At 37.2% G+C, this 16,674-nt stretch overlaps 1 protein-coding gene across 2 annotated transcripts in view; it reads right to left on the bottom strand.

Annotated features, from left to right (window-relative positions):
• Positions 1-7,632: 7,632 nt before the first annotated feature.
• The window catches only part of VAMP9 (vesicle associated membrane protein 9), a 33,324-nt gene continuing 24,282 nt past the window's right edge, over positions 7,633-16,674 (bottom strand). Inside the window, exons 6-7 of one of the 2 annotated variants that reach the window (XM_023637852.2) lie at positions 9,150-9,312; positions 7,633-7,798 (exon numbers count right to left, since the gene is read on the bottom strand). In XM_023637852.2, the coding sequence (XP_023493620.1) occupies positions 9,175-9,312 (138 nt within the window). In that variant the 3' untranslated portion in view covers positions 7,633-7,798; positions 9,150-9,174. Of the gene's footprint in view, positions 9,313-16,674 lie in introns of both variants that reach the window. The other variant, XM_070263616.1, reaches the window with a different exon arrangement.

Below are 16,674 nucleotides of genomic sequence, written 5' to 3' on the forward strand. Positions count from 1 at the left end.
TTAATTTTGATTCTTTATGTTACAGTGTTAGTCTGCCCCATGATTTAGTAGATTTAATTAGTAGAAAACAGAGACTAAAGCTGTACTCAGGTTTAATTCTTTGCCCCTAGTAATTTAATGTTTTGATGGGGGAGGTGTGATTCATTCCTACTTTGACTTTTTATAAAAGTTATACTTGCACATAGAGTTAAGGAAAAACAACTCTTGATTTTTATACTATTTGTTTTCCATACATTCTGAGTCACATTTAAAGTGCTATTTTCAGATCCATTTCAGGCATTATCTCTTGACGTGGAGGAATATCTTCCTATGTACCAGGCTCTAGTTTCCTTCCAAACTTGCACAGAATTGAAAAATTCTCCCTTTATACAAATCCATTTATCAGCTTCATGTTTTTCTTAGGTCTTGTATATTCAAATCTGAACTCATTGCCCTTTAGAATTGTTCAGTAACTTGAGTTGGGACTTGCCTTTATTTTCTTGAATCCCCGGGTTTTCTTATTTTTGTGCAGTCCGTCTTTCTGCTTCTGAGACCTTCCTGTCTAAAAAGGTCAATTCCACCCTTTTAACTGGATTACTAGTTTGGCTAGAGGTAGAATTCTAGGTTTAGTGAAGAAATTTGATGCTGTTTTGATTCTTGATCATTCATATGAAATATTTTTACTTTAAAATCACTTAGGGTTTTGCATTTATCACCAGTGTTCTCAAATTTCCTGACTGTCTTGGGTTTATTTCATCTGTTGTGCTGGGCGCTCAGAGGGTCCTGTCATTGTGTAAACTTGCTCTTCAATTCTGGGAAATATTGCTGAGCTGATTGTTTCCTTATCCCCTTCTCTATCACCCCAATCTTTTGTTCTCTAGAATTCTTATTTGAGAGTGAGCCTTGGACATCTAATTCCTATTTGTCCTTGCAGTTTGTTATACTTTCTGAGCAATTTTTATAACTTAATCCCTCAACTTTTTTTTAAGGTTTAAATTTCAGTCATCTATAATTTCTAAGACCTCCCCCCTCCAACTTGTGTTATAAACAGCAACCTGTTCTTACATGGATGCATTATCTTTTTCTCATCTCTTAAGGTTAACAGTAACTTTAAAATTTTGTTTTCTCCAAGATGTTTTACTTTCCTATTGCTTCAACTTCTGCCTTTCATATTAGAGATTTTCCTCAAATGTTTGGTGATCCTTGGCTCATACTTGGGTGGAGCATTGTAAAAGCAAATTGGATGTTGTGAATCTGGGGCTGGGAGGTGGGGGCTTCTCAACCATGGGGTTCAGTATTGGGTGATCTGGCTGTGTCATTTATTGAGGGAAACCCTTGATACATCTTTTTTGGTTTTTTTTTTTTTTTTTTTCTCCCTTGAGCTGGTCAGGTTCACCAGAGAAGTCTTTTCCCACTCTGCTGCCTGATGGGTAAAAAACCTGGCTGCCAGTGTTCTGGGATCTCGGTGCAGGAAGAATGCTGAGGGATCTGAACAAGTAAACTATTTTAATTCCTTTATTTTCATCATTGTATGCCTATTGAGTTCAAAGACCACTCTCTCACCACTTCAGATAATCTGTAGTTTTCTGCCAGGATGGGGGAGTTCACTTGTCCAGCAGTGTAGAAAGGATCTGGGTGTTTAACTGCTTGTCAGACTTTTCAACTAATCTTTTCGTCCCTTTTACCTCTATTTCTAGAGGTACCTGGGCTGCCAACTGCTTAACCTTTGGGGGTTCTGTGGTATAATCTGCGTTATCTTCACTGCTGACGGAATAGTCAGTTTTTTTGTCTGCTTAGTCAATATTTGTTCATAAGCTTTGCAGCTTCTGAAATTTTGTTGCTGTTGTCTCCTGTGCCATTCTTTGTCCTTGCAGTTTTCTTATGTTGTCCCTCACCCCACCTTTTGTTTTAAAGTATTGGTCAGAAGGGCCTAGAAGTGATAGTCTGTTTTTAGTAGCTGCTTAATTTTTGTGTGGGGTGGTGGTTGATGGAAAATTTAGGGGAACTAAAAGGGGCAGATAAAATACAGGTAGCTCAGACCCCTTCTAGAATTTGGCCAACAAAGTAAAGTTCACAAGTAGTTTGCTACTTTATTATAGAATCAACTTTTTTTTACTGATGGACAGTGTTAGGTGGCTTTGCTTTCAGTTCTTCGTCAGTTTTGTAGACTCATTAGAACTAGTAATCCCACTTCTTTTTCAAGTGATGTTTGAGCTTTCTGGGTTTGCTGTCCTAATTCAAATTTCGATACCTTTTGGTTTACTAGATATCTGCCACCAGGTGAGTTACTCTTCCTGGGGTTCTGGGTTTCCTCTTAGTCATTTCCTAACCTTCAGTGTGTATTATAAGGTTGCAAGTCTTGTTACCACATTACTCTTTCCATACTGGGATGGTAATTGCTTCGTTGTTCTTTGTTGTGCACAAGTTAGAATACAGTGTGTGGAACATGTCAGGGTGCCATTCATACTGAGATAATTTTGAAAAGTAGTCTCACTAATTACGTTAGGATCCAATTATTAGGCCTTTGCATTCTATACTTAGTCTCTGTGCTTTTATTGATTTACTGCTTGGAAAAGTTCTTTGAAGTTATCTTGTACTTTAAAAGTACTTTATGTCTAGTGCCCCGAGATAGTGGAAATTTTAAAAACCAGGACTGAACCCACTGTCCTCCACAGTATTTTGTTGGTCTTGAAATGTATAATGAGTTTATTTGGTTTTGGGGTCAGATTAACCTGAAATGTCAAAATCTAGATCCATGCATAATATATTGACACATCTTAGTAAATTTCTTTGAGACCCGTTTACTTAATACTGAAATGTATCAGTGCACTAATAGTTAATAATTAAGAATGACCCGAAACTATTCCTAAAAAAGTAGTTTTTACTACCTACTTCTGATGAAGTTGAAAAGGGTGCATACTTTATCCTTTCTTCAATACTGGCCATACTTAGTTCAGGAGTCTAGCCTGAAATTTTCCATAAAACAATTCTAGCAAGATGAATAATCCAGTTGTACAAATTGAGTCTGCTTGGCCTGTTAACTGCTGTCAATTACCTATAATCTGGAAAATTGAGGAGGGGTTGATTATAATCTGGCATTTCAAAGAGGACTGTAGGCCATTTACATCTGAATCAATAAATCAGAATTGTTTGGGGGTGTTTTCTGGGATTTTGTATTTCACACATCCCAAGTGATCTTAGCTAAAGTTTTAAGGACTGTTGCTTTAAGATGATTAAACATGCTGTTTCATAAGGATTTTTTTGTTTCTACTTTTACCTCTTGTAAAGACAGACAAAGGTGCCGTCTTTCATAAAACTTACACCACTTGAGCATGTTAGTCATGGACCCTAAGTCTGTCTTGAAAAACAAGTCAGAAAGACAGCATTCTTAGTACATCTTTGAGTGTACAAAATGGCAGTGAGCAATAGTTTACCTAGTGGGGGAAGGGAGGAAGTAGAGGTGGCCGTAGGCTGGGGACATGGTGAGTTAGTTTTATTATTGTTTTTTAATTCTGTACAGGCAACCACTCCCTTTGTTGCCTGCATATGTCCCCTGTGGTTTGTCACTGATCTCACTCGTCCATTCCATTATTAGGAATTGGAAGTCAGCAACTGATTGAAATTGACTTGCTGTTGTCTTCAGTTGGGCTAGTTGTATATTACCCTATTGCGGTTAGCACCTTTTAGATTCTCAAGAAGAATATGTAATTTCAGAAGCTTCCCATTATAAATGGCTATAGTATAGTAGCCTTAGGAAAGACTGGGATCCAAGGGACAGTGTAATTTAGGTAGACAGGAGTGGGGTAACTGCTAAATGTTAGTTTTCCCTGCTAAGCCCTGTAAAGGCAGATAATTGTAGGGGACAGAGGGTGCTCTAAGGGTATGAAACAAGGACTTTACAAAATCGTTGTACTACCTAAAAAAGGTGAAATCCTCCTTAGGAATTAGGTCTTAGGAGCAAGCTGCTCCTTGTTACAGCAGTCCAAATCAGTTATTTTTGTTGTCATGGGAGGAATTCTTTAAAGTCGTCAAAGAAAATACAGATAGGCATTAGGAAAGGCAGTAATTCATTAAACAGGGAATAGAAGTTATTGGGTTCTATTTTGAGACATTTAACTAGCTTAGTTGGTGATGGGAAGATAGTTTACTTCAAGGTTAATTGTTATACATTTTATTTTGTAATCGGATAGGCTATATTCTGTTCATACTTTAGAATATGAAATGGAGGTTACTTTCCTGGCTGTTTTATATCAGCAAAATACTGAAAGAAACTTAAGAAATCTGTTACTGCCAGTACCTAAATGTGACATTTAACATGTCGTGGAAGCTATGCTTTGAATAAATATTTGAGAAAAGGAATTATATAATTGCCCTTTTTTTGTTGTATGGATGGCCTTGTATTAAACAGGGCTTAATCACGTTTTTAGAAACACACTTGCCAATCTCAGACCGAGGAAGTGGAATCCTTCTAAAAATAAAAATTGGAAGATGGCTCTTTGATTATTAATTACAGTGTAGTTGAGATTGGCTAAGGCAATAAAGAAAACTTTGAAATGCTCAGAAATTTGTTGTAAACTGCTTTTACAATCATTGATATATAAAGCATGCTACTACTGATCAATTAGTTATGTATTAAGACCTATCAGCATGTCTTTTTTTAGTACCTGGTTGACTTGATTTTAAGCTAACATGATGTTCTCTGTACCATTTGACATTTTCAAGACATATTCTCCCCAAACAAATTCTGTTGGAACCAAGTGTTTCCAGTTCTAGAAGCCTACTTCTAGAGTATTCATATGAAGTTTATAGTGGGCTTTAATGGGGTTTTAATTTGCACTAAGTTTTCTTCTGAAAGATTACTTATGTTCAAATTATAATGTAGTGCTTTTGTCTTACAATTAAACTCTTACGGCACTCATGCATTTTTTGCACTGTCTTGTCTTTTTTTTTTTTTTTTTTTTTTCAATTTAAGCTTTCCCCTCTTGGATGAATACTTTGAAATAACATAGGTTTTATTTTCTTAGTTGAAAAGGTAAGGCAACTACTATCGTGTAAAATCACCATTTTAAATGATGAGATTGTTTTAAAAGTTAGCTTATGCATAATTGGTCAAATAGTATTACATGTTGAAGAGTCATTGAATTTGATGGAAGGAAAAGGCAATTTCTGGTTTTCTCCAGAATGTTCATGAGGAAGGATATTGAGAGTAGGAAGATGCTGGATGGGGGATGCTTAGTCTTTGTTCCCTACTGTGTTTGCTATCAAACGTAGTAAGACCACTTAAAAGCGCTGGTAGGCCTTTAGTATTTACACAGACTTCTATAAATTTTTCAGAAAATGGCAAGCTGAATTAGATGTGTGTAACAGCAATGATGTTAACCAAGGTACCTGATGCTCACTGTAAATATAGAGAAAGCCTAACAGTGTTGCTTCACTATTCCATTTCCTACATTTTTGTCCCTTGAGAACTCTTGAAGGAATGTGAGTCACTCAGTGCTGGCCTGATGAGAGAGGTGGCCGTTACGGCGTGTCATGGTGTGGTGCTGAGCAGGTCTTCTGCTCCCCCACGAATGACCTCCTCCTGTGTTACCAGCTTGTAATTTGCCTTTTTCTAAAAACCAGAGACCGGAATTAAATAATAGGTCTTGTTATTCTAGGTTCTGCCATGATAATGAGATAATATGAACTTTCAAAACAGTTAAAATAATCATTTTCAGATAAATTAAAATGTATGGGACATTCTATTTAGCAGATTTAAAAAATTTCTAGTTTGGTGTATTCAATGGGATAGATTATTTCAAATGATGGATTCAAGGTCTGGGTCTGTCATTTGCCCTGTGATGTTGGGCACATAAAGTTTAACTTCTCTGAGCATCACTTTTTGCAACTGGAAAATAACTTCCTCAGATACGGACACTAAATGATAGGTATGTGAAAATGTTTTGAGGTTAGTAGTTCTCAAGTTCATCATGGGATTAAACACTTTGAGGCCCCATCCCAGCCTTAAGCAGAATCTTCAGGGGTGGAGCCCAGGCATCTGTGTTACTAAGATCCCTCAGGGATACTGATGCTAAGAGGTGAAAACCAAAGCTTCACGTTTATTGCTGTGGCCATGTTTAACAGCTGTGGAAATCACGCACATGAAAAAAGATCAAATGTTAATGCCTATATGTGCTGGGCAGTCTGAATACAAAGAGTGTGTTGTGGCCAGGTTTGTGGGGTGTAGATACACATAGCCGTCCACCATGATGGGATGAGTGCCCTTTTCAAAGCTTGCCTGGGCACCTGCAGGGACTCCCTCCTTTTGTTTCTGTAACTCTCTGGGCCTCCCTGGCTATGAACTTTGAGGAGATTTGACGTAGAAGCTCCGTGATTTTGCTGAGTAATTTGGGAAGATGAGATGAGCAGAAGGGAGGAGTCAAGGCAGGATAAGACAGTTCTAGGTTATAGAATAGCTGTGATCCCCTTTATAGAGGTGGGAAGTAAGGTCAAATAAACAGTTTTGTGGGGAAAGGAAGAGTGTTGAGTTTTGGGAATTAAGATGAGGTGTTTGCATGATACCCAAATGGGTGTATTCATTATGGGAAATGAGAGCCAGAGGCTGAGTTCTGCTGCAGAGTGAACGAATGAAAGGTTCCAAGGTCTAGTCCACCTGCACCCCCACAGCAAGCAGTGTCTTCATTTGTTGATCCTCTTTCCTCTTAGGACCCCAGAGGACTGAGGCAAGTGACATAACTTGTGTTTCAGTTTTTTCATCTCTAAAATGGAAATAATAGTACCTACCTTGGGGTGGTTGTGAGGATTAAATAAGAATCTCTGAAGTACTTAGCTACTGGCACATAATCAGTGCTCAGTAACTTAATCATTACTGTTAACTGCCTTTACCTATTGAGAGAAATTCGATTTCTTATTAGATGCAATTCCCATCCCACTTATAACCCATCTTCCTCAGTGACTGGAGGCAGTGTTGACCATTATCTTTCCTGAATTTATTCTCTGCCATGAGGTGCACCACTTAAGCAGAGGTTGTTTTAACAAGTTTATGATTTTCATTGGTCTTGACTCCTCAACTGGAACGTAAGCTTCCCTTAGGATTAGGATCATTTCTTACACTTCTGTATTCATCCATTAATTTCTCAAAACATTGGTTATTTCTATCAATCTGGTAACTAGGAACAAATCCTAATGTTTTGCAACTGTTGTGATGCAGAGAGGTGCTCAACAATATTTGAATGCATGAATATGAATGAAGGAAAAAATCCAAGATTGCCTTAATATTTGTTTCTTTCTACTCAGGTGTGCTCTGACAGATGTAGCACAAACAGCAAGGAAACAGTCCTTACTAAATGAGTGCTCTTCTTCCTGGCAGCTTTGAACAGTTCATAAAAACGCAAGTCATCTTGAAAACTCTTAAACTCTATTTAAGACTGCCTAGGAAAACAGGCATTACATGGGACTTGTTGCCTGGAAGCAGGGTGATCGCCTGTGTTGTAAACATGCTGCAAGTAGAGAGGAGCTTGCAAAGGCACATTGTTCACTTTTAGGCTTCGGGGTCTCCACATCGTAATATGTACAATTGTTGGGAGGGGCTAGATTAGGTGACCTTTAAGTTCCATGTCTTCTAGCAATAAATACGCTAGTACTCACTGGCAATCAGGATACAAATACTTTGTTTTTATACATAATAAAAATTACAGAAATGTTAGGAGGCAAATTTTATAGGGCTTCAAAAGTCATGGCAGCAAAATACATGACAATTCCTCTTCTCACAGTACTCCTCTTCACATTCCTGTCTGTCCCCCAGAAACAACATACTAACCTGGCAAAAAGCAAAACAGTATTGATATGTCTTGTCTGGCCCATAATTAAGGGGTCAGATGATAGACTCTTGAGTTTAACATACGGGTTTCATGACTATATACCAGAGTCAGGACTTGAATCAGTAAGATGAACTAACATTTATGTAGCACTTAGAATGTGGCAGCCACTGTTTTCTGTGCTTTGCATTATACTAACTTAATAGTTTTTACCTCTTCATGTCTTGTAAAATTAAATGAGACACCCCTCCCCCAAAGCATTTAGTACATTGTATCAGAGTAAGTATTCAATACATCACTTACTTGTTTCCTGGGTATAAATTATAGAAACTCCAAAGTTTCTAACATTTAAAATCCTTTAAAAAATATTTTGTGAATGGAAAGGTGATATTGTGCTGGAGGAATTGGTACCGGTTTAAAATACTGTTATGTCACCATTATGAGAATTAAAATGAGTTATCTAGGAGCCAGGAACCCCAGTTCTAATCTTTTATTCTTCCCCATGGATCACTAAATGATTTTTAAAACTGACTTTAGACCTCAAGTTCCCACTTAGGAAATAGAATTCATGAAACCTTGTTTCCAACTGCAGAGCGAAGTTAGATGCTTTGGCTATTGGAAATCTTAGTGATTTGAGGTTATTGGGTGAAGTGTTTCACTCAAAACAAAACAAAAGGCTGTTGGAGTGGTAAGAGAGGAAGACAGGACCTGTGATCTATTAGATTTCCTGATCCAAGGAAATGCCTAGTATAAAATACAATGGTTTGAATTTTCATTTCCAATGAAAGAATATGTGGAATAGGTGAATGTGTATTTCTGGACTGTACTCATGTTAAGATTCTCATATTTCTAAGGGAATTTTAAGGTCATGGTCGTTTCTGAGTAAGGAGTAAGATGACAGGGATTTAATCAATGCCATAATGCTGTCATCTTTTTCTATTAAGTAATAGTTAACACTTAAGTAGCATTTACTATGTGATAGACATATAACAACAACTCTGCAGTATATTGTTAGCTCCATTTTACAGATGAGGAAACGGGCACAGGTTAACTAACTTGTCCAACGTCTCGTAGATGGTACTCGGCAGAGCAGAGAGTTGAACCTTGGCAGTCTGATTCTAGGGTTTGGGTTCTTAAACTTAACAAAGGGAAGAGAGGCTGGGGAAGTGGTGGAGCAGTGGAAAAAAATGAGATGACAGAAATGGAAGAGGTATAAAGACAAGAGTCAAGGGACTCTGAAGGGACAAGGAAATACTTCCAACCCCTCTTTCTCCAGTCTTCCTACCACTAGAGAATGCTTTCATAATTGCTTGCTGTAGAACTCTATAATTACATATAACAATTTATTGGTACCTGCTGGGGATGGGGAGAAGAAAGGTCAGATTGGTATTACATTTGTAGTTAAAAGAATGATGATGATTGAAAGGAGAATTGCCACAGTGATGATTATAATCTTTTTGAAGTGTTTCCACCATATCCTCCTAAGAATCTGTCTTGTTTTTTGGGATTCTTTGACCTGAAATAAAAATAAACACAAATTTAATGTTTTCTTTCCATTTCTGGATTAAGGGGCACACTCCAATACTTATTAGAGCTATCTAAAACAACTGATTTAGTTTGGTTTTGACCAATCCCAAGAAATATCAATTTGAACGGTTTTTGTAAAATGATGCACCAAGATTCCAGGTGCCTTCCTTATTGTGTTCAGGTGCACTCTTATTAGCTTTCCTTTGAGCCTCAGTTTCCTCATCTTCACTTCCTGATTTTACTTAAATGCCACTTTCCCTTACAACCTATTGGAAATTGTTCCCCCATTTCCATCCCAGAAGCCCTATTCCCCTTCAATACATTATTTTTCTCCAAAGTACTTATCTCTTGTCTAACTGTGTAAATTTTACTTATTATTTGTCAAGAATGTAAGCTCCATGAAGGCAGGGATTTTTGTCTGTTTCATTCACTGCTATATTCCCAGCAGTGGATGATATAGAGCAGATTTTCAGTTAATACTTTTTGAATGAATGAACAAATAAATCTGTATATTAAATGGAGATAATACTATCTGCCACATAGTAGCCCAGATTGTGAGGATTAACCGAGACAGTGGATATAGTATATTTAGACTGCCATATAAGAATAAATTATGCCATTATTATAATTAATATTTTTGATGAATAAAGAGATGGATTTTGTTAAGTACTTTATGATACAAAAAGTTTCATATCTTAACCTAATTCAACCTAAATAAAATAGCTCACTTTTATTAACTTGCAAAAAATTACTGAGAGAAATCAAGGAGCAGTGTGGAGAAATGAAACAAGGCCACACAAAATAGTAAAATTCTTTTTTTTTTTGCTGCCAAAAGTTTTATTGTTTTCATTTGGTCCACTCCTTTTTTGTTCTCTAAATATGTATAAGTGATTCTCATATAGCTATGTTACAAATAAATTACTTGGTGCTTACATGGACTTCTGCTGTCTGCCACCTGGAAAAGAAGTAAAACTAACATTTCAATTAATTTTCTTCATGTATCAGATAACCTTCGTTACTCTCAGTATATAAGGTGACTTTCCAAAAGCCAAGCCAAGGGCCAGGATTACAGTGCATACTATAGATGTCCTGGGTCCTGGTATACTACTCAGATGGCCTCATGACTCTAATGTATGACAAGTTATGAGAGCCCCAGGTTTACGTATCCAAGATGCTCTTGGTTATTCCCAAGGATCTGGCATATGGAAGCTAGTGACTGGGTGTACTTTACAGGATGTTATAATTTATTGACTGCTTTAAATGCAGGTACTATATGACATACATTATATGTATTTTTGCATAATAATATGCAATACTCATAAAAATCCTGTGTGAGCATTCCTATTTTACAGCATTGAGGAAAATGAAGCTCAGAAAGGTTTAAGTTATGTGCCTAAGGTCATGTAGCTAGTAAGTGGTGGAGGTGGAACCCAAATCTAGAATTACATGGTTATACTGCCTTGTGTAGAAATATTTAACTAAGGTATAAACAGACTTTACATTCTTCTCTTAGATTATTTTCTGTCTCTTTTATTAATGTAATATGCATATGTAGTTTGAAAAGTCAGAATTCTACCAAGCTTATTAGTAAAAACATTCTCCTGCCTTACTCCTTCCTACCCCTGATCCTGTTTTTCAGAGGTAATCACTTTCAGCTCTTTTTGTCCATTTTGTTTCTTGCTGTATCTTTATCACCTGGAAGAGCAGTTCTCAACTGGGGCGATTTTGCCCTCCAGGGGACATTTGGCAATGTCTGGAAACACTGATTTTCATGACTGGAGGGGTGCTACTGGCATCTAATGGATATCAGCCAGGGATGCTGTTAAACATCCTACAATGCATAGGGCAGTCCCTGCCACCCTCCAAACAAGTAATTACCCAGTGCAAAATGTGCCAGCGTTGAGAAACACTGATCTAGAACAGCGTCTGACACATAGTGCGTGCTCAATAAATAATTGTTGAATGTACCTCATTTAGCTGTTTATTTTTTTCCTGGTGTTTGTTTTCTTCTGCATTACTAGAAAGCATATATATTTCTTGATTTTTCTATTTCCAACTATGGAAAAGAAGATAGAACTCTCACCATACTCCCCAAACCCCACCTTCCCCCAACACACGCCTTTCCCTTCATTCCTATCCTCTCTTTTTGTTTAATTAAAACTTTGTAAATATTTGCTGAGCCATGCAGTATATTTGATCACATTGACTTTAATGTATAACCTTTTGGTTTCTCTAGAGCTAATAATAGGTAGATAGTTAAATAAAATGTTTTCATTTGTTAGTTTTTAATCTACCAACCAATAATTCATTCCCAGACTCTCCAAAGGAGCTGAAAAATATCCTTCCTTTGATGGCTCCTGTGTCATTTCCTCCTGCTTTATTTTGAAGAAGTTTCTCACAGAGTCTTTTGACCTGTTCCAGTCTGGTTTGGTTGGGTTCTAGGTTTGCTATATAGTTTTAATCTTGGGCTGTTTCATTAATTTACTGGGAATGCCCCGCTCTTGTATTGGGCCTTCTGTTTTCTCAATCTCATGTCTTTCCTTTTCTTGATTTATTCCCTCCTATTGGTGAAAAAGATCTGCCAAAAAGTTCCTTAGAATGGGTGAGTGGGAAGTGTGTTTCTGAGAAACTGCATGCCTAGAAATGTCTTATTCTACCCTTACTTTGAGTTGGTAGTTTGATTGGGTATAGAAATCTAGTGTGGAAGTCATTTTCCCTCAGAGTTTTGAAAGCTTTCCTCCATTTTTCTTTAGCATCCATAAATTGCTATTGCAAAATCTGATGGTATTCTAATTGCCAAGTCTCTGGTTTTTTTCTCTCTCTGAAAGCCTTTAGAATCTTCTCTTTTTGAATGTTCTCTAATTTCAAGATTACATGCCCTGCTATGGTCCTTGTTTTTGTTCACTGAATCTGCAAACTCATGTTATTTGGTTCTAGAAATTCTTCTTGTATTAGTCTGATTTTCTGCCCTCTGATTCCTTTATTTTCTTTGCCTGAAATTCCTGTTATTCATATGTTGGATCTCTTAGACTGATTCTGTGTCTTTCTTACTTTTCTCTCTTTTTGCTCTACTTTCTGAGAGAATATCTCAACTTTATAAGTATTGAATTTTAATTTTTTACCATTATTTTAATTTCCAAAAGATCTTTTTTGTCCTATAAATAAGCTTTTAATGGCTTTCCATTCTTGTTTTGGGGATGTATTATTTTCTATTATTTTCTCAAGATATTAGAGAGTTTTTTCTTAATGAGGCTTTCTTTTGCTTCTGTGTGACCTATTTTGTCTGAGTTCCCTTTCTTCCATTTCTTTTCATTTTTTTTTTATTATAGAGACTTTCCTCACATATCTCCTGATCTGTGTTGTTGATTTACTGAAATGATGATTGCACACTCAGTGTCAGTGAGAGCTGTCATTTGATGGGCTTCACTGTAGGATAATCTGGGTGTGGACCTGACCGTTTCACTGGGGGAATGCCTCAATATCAGTAGGTTTTTTTCCCCCTGGTCTAGTCAGTTTTCCTAGAGAGGAATCCTCTAATCTCCTGCCTGGGTGAAAATGACTGGGAGAGAGGTTGGGGAGTGGTCACCATGTGCAGGATGCAGATTTTTACTTAGTCCATCTGATTTTAATGTGATGGCCACTCTGGCCTCAACTGTACCTGGTGTCGGAGTTTAGAACCTCTCTGGTCTATTGTCTTTAGATAATAAAATTTATTTTTCTTTGTCAGGGATAAGGAGAGGAAGTAATGTAACTGTAAAAAGTAGGGAAAGGCCTACGGATTATATGCTTCTTTTAAAGACTTTAATAGAGGAAGATTGGCACAGATAGCTTAGGGACAATCTTCCTCAAGCAGAAAGGGGAAGATTGGCAACAGGGCCAATCTTTCTCACCAAAAAAACCCAACTAACCAAAACAAAAAAACCAAAAAAGAGTTTAGACCCAGTCTCTTCTTTCTAGACTGCACTGCAGGTCTACTTTTAGAAGTCCCAGGTGGCTCCAATTTCGGGTCCTCTCCAAGGTGCCATGGCTTGGATCAGGTTGCATCTTAATATCTTCTCCCGCCACAAGCTTAGGTTTCGAGCTTTCACAGCTCTGCCGAGGCTAATAAGTACTCATAATCCCTTTTCTAGTTTCGAGAATTGTTGATATTTCTTACCTGTTGTCTTTTCTCTTGTTTTTTATCCTAGTGGTTTATACATTAAAATCTCTGATTATTGTTTTACGTATCATTTTTTTGGAGTTTTGAGAGGATACCAAGATAAATGTGTATGTTTAAGCTGCCAAGTTAAAATCCACGACCCGTATTTATCTGTAGGCAGACTAACAGAAAGCTTATTGGCCTACTTTTTGTTAAAAAACCAAATCTGCTTTTTAAGAACATTCAGTAGAGTCTTGTACAAAAAGACCAAGGGAAAAGAGAGAGGGAAAACTAATTTAGCTAGGCAAACATAGAGGGTTTAGTGAGAGGGATTATGTGCCATGTGAAAATGATGTGAGGAAAATTATAAAATACTTCAATCATTCCATCTTTTACTGAGCTGCTTCCACTCAGCTGGCTTCAAAGAAGAAGTCATTTTTCCCTCCATGTAATCATGAAAATACAATGTATACATAAAAGTGGGATTTGTTTGGAAGGTAAGGCAGTAAAGTGAAATAAAATCTCTTAAAATTTCTTTTTGCTATAATTTTTTGGGATTTAGATGTTGCCTCTTTTGCCATAAGAAAGACACATAATATAATCTAAAAAAAAAGGAAAGATCTGGTGGATTATGTAAACCCATAACCCTGCCACTATTACTACTGAAAAATGCCAGATAAAATTTAAGAAGCAAACTTTTTTTTGAGATTTTAATTTTTTTTCCCCTTTTTCTCCCCAAAGCCCCCTGGTACATAGTTGTATATTCTTAGTTGTGGGTCCTTCTAGTTGTGGCATGTGGGATACCGCCTCAGCATGGCTTGATGAGCGGTGCCATGTCCGCATCCAGGATCCGAACCGGTGAGACCCTGGGCCTCCACAGCGGAGCCCGTGAACTTAACCACTTGGCCACGGGGCCGGCCCCAAAGAAGCAAACTTCTTTTTTTAAAGATTTTATTTTTTTCCTTTTTCTCCCCAAAGCCCCCCCAGTACATAGTTGTATATTCTTCATTGTGGGTCCTTCTAGTTGTGGTATGTGGGACGCTGCCTCAGCATGGTTTGATGAGCAGTGCCATGTCTGCTCCCAGGATTCAAACCAACGAAACACTGGGCCGCTTGCAGCAGAGTGCACGAACTTAACCACTTGGCCACAGGGCCAGCCCCCAAAGAAGCAAACTTTTAAATGCATAGCTGAACTTGGAAGAAAGTAAGAGTAAGGCCAGGTGCAGGAATCTAGGAATGCAGTGAGAAATTGTACTAATGGTGCCTTTCTGGATTTGGGAGGGTGATGATATTGGCCTCTGTCATCCAGGGCTTAGGAGTTTAGTGCTCACAGGAGGCTAGGCCTTGGGCTCACATGAGGAGAGCAATGGAACTATACTGAATTTCCAGGCTTCCTGTTAACTAGGCTCAAAGGTTTGTCTTCCTTGATTCTCCCTCACTGCACATACAATGTCAGCAACTCCAATTCGCTCCACCTTCAAAATATATCCAGAACATACGGCATTGGCATAACCATCAGGTGGTAGGCAGTGAAAAAACTATTAGAGGCTGGAAAGATAAAGACCTATGCTATGCAGAGTAAGATATATAAGATATATACTATCACCTGTGATAACTTGGAAGGCAGACAAAATGCCTATTGTGTCTGTCACTTTAGAAGAAACGGTTGGAAAATAGAATGGTAGAAGTGTGGGTTCTTGTTACTGGTGCATTGAGCAAGGCAACAATTGGCTGGTTTGTAGGAAGAAATGAAAAGGAATAGAGAGGAAGCAGAAATGTGGGACATTGAAAGATTGGGTAAGCTGATGGTTTGTTTGGCCCAAACGATAGGAAATAAGATTGAAAGGATCTTTTAATTACAAATACCTATTGAGATTCTTCCCTTCCTCAATAACAAAAAAACCCTAAACCTGTTAAAAAAAAAAAAAAACAAGAGCAAACGACTTGAATTGACTTTCTCCACTAAGCAAATGCAAATCAAAATGAGATAACCACTTCAAACTGAGTAAGATGTCTATAATTTTTAAAAAAATGGAAAATAACAAGTGTTGGGACAGGATGTGGTGAAATTGTAACCCTTTTACGTTACTGGTGGGAAGGTAAAATGGTTCAACCCCTGTGGAAAAGAGTTTGGACATTCCTCAAAAAGTTAAATATAGAATTATGATACAATCCAGCAAGTCCATTCCTATGTATATATGCAAAAGAATTGAAAGCAAGTATTCAAACAAAAAATTGTACACAAACGTTCATAGGAGCATAATTCACAGTAGCCAAAAGGCAGAAACAACCCAAATGTCCATCAACCAATGAATGGATAAACAAATTGTGATATATTCATACAATGGAATATTATTCAGCCGTAAAAAGAAATGAAATACTGATACATGCTATAAAATGGATAAACCTTGAAAACACCATGCTAAGTGAAAGAAGCCAGGCACAAAAGATCACCTATGATTACATTTATATGAAATATCCAGGATAGGGTAAATCCGTAAAGACAGAAAGCAAATCAGTGGTTGGTTGGAGAGTAATTGCTTAATGGATATGAGATTTCTTTTTGGGGTGCTGAAAATGTTTTGGAGCTAGAGAGGTGATGGGTACAACATTGTGAATGTACTAAATGCGACTGAATTGTATACTTTATAATGTTAATTTTGTGTGAATTTCACTTCGTTAAAGAAAAAAAAAAGATTCTGCCCTGCAGTACAGATCAGACTAAGGGTGTAAGCTTCCTATCCAAACCTAATGGCCACAAGGTAGTTGCCTTTAAATTGAGAGGGTGGCATGAGGGTAAGGAAGCAAAGAAATAACCGGGCTTCAGAAATATTGTCTAGAAAAGAACTTTACATGTGGCCACAGTCACTTGGAAATGATTAGAAGCAAAGAGATTAGAAATTAAATTTTGAATGGAATTATAAATGAATCAAAATCTGGTCCTTTGAAAAGACCAAAAACAAGTAAACAAACAAAAACAGCTTGATTAAAAAATAAAGAGAGGTTAGGAATGAGAAAATAAAGCTAACCGTAGGCACAGGATAGACTAAAAGAATTATATGAGAATACACCACACATGGCATATCGTATATAGTTATTATACATTGCTAGAGTCAGTCTTTTGAGACAATAGTGATAAAACTGTAACATACTGAACCCAACCAAACATAAAAACATTTAATGTGCAATTCATCATATTAATGTTAAAGAAAA

Source organism: Equus caballus, chromosome 3 (assembly GCF_041296265.1).
Source record: "Equus caballus isolate H_3958 breed thoroughbred chromosome 3, TB-T2T, whole genome shotgun sequence".
Lineage (NCBI taxonomy): Eukaryota > Metazoa > Chordata > Mammalia > Perissodactyla > Equidae > Equus > Equus caballus.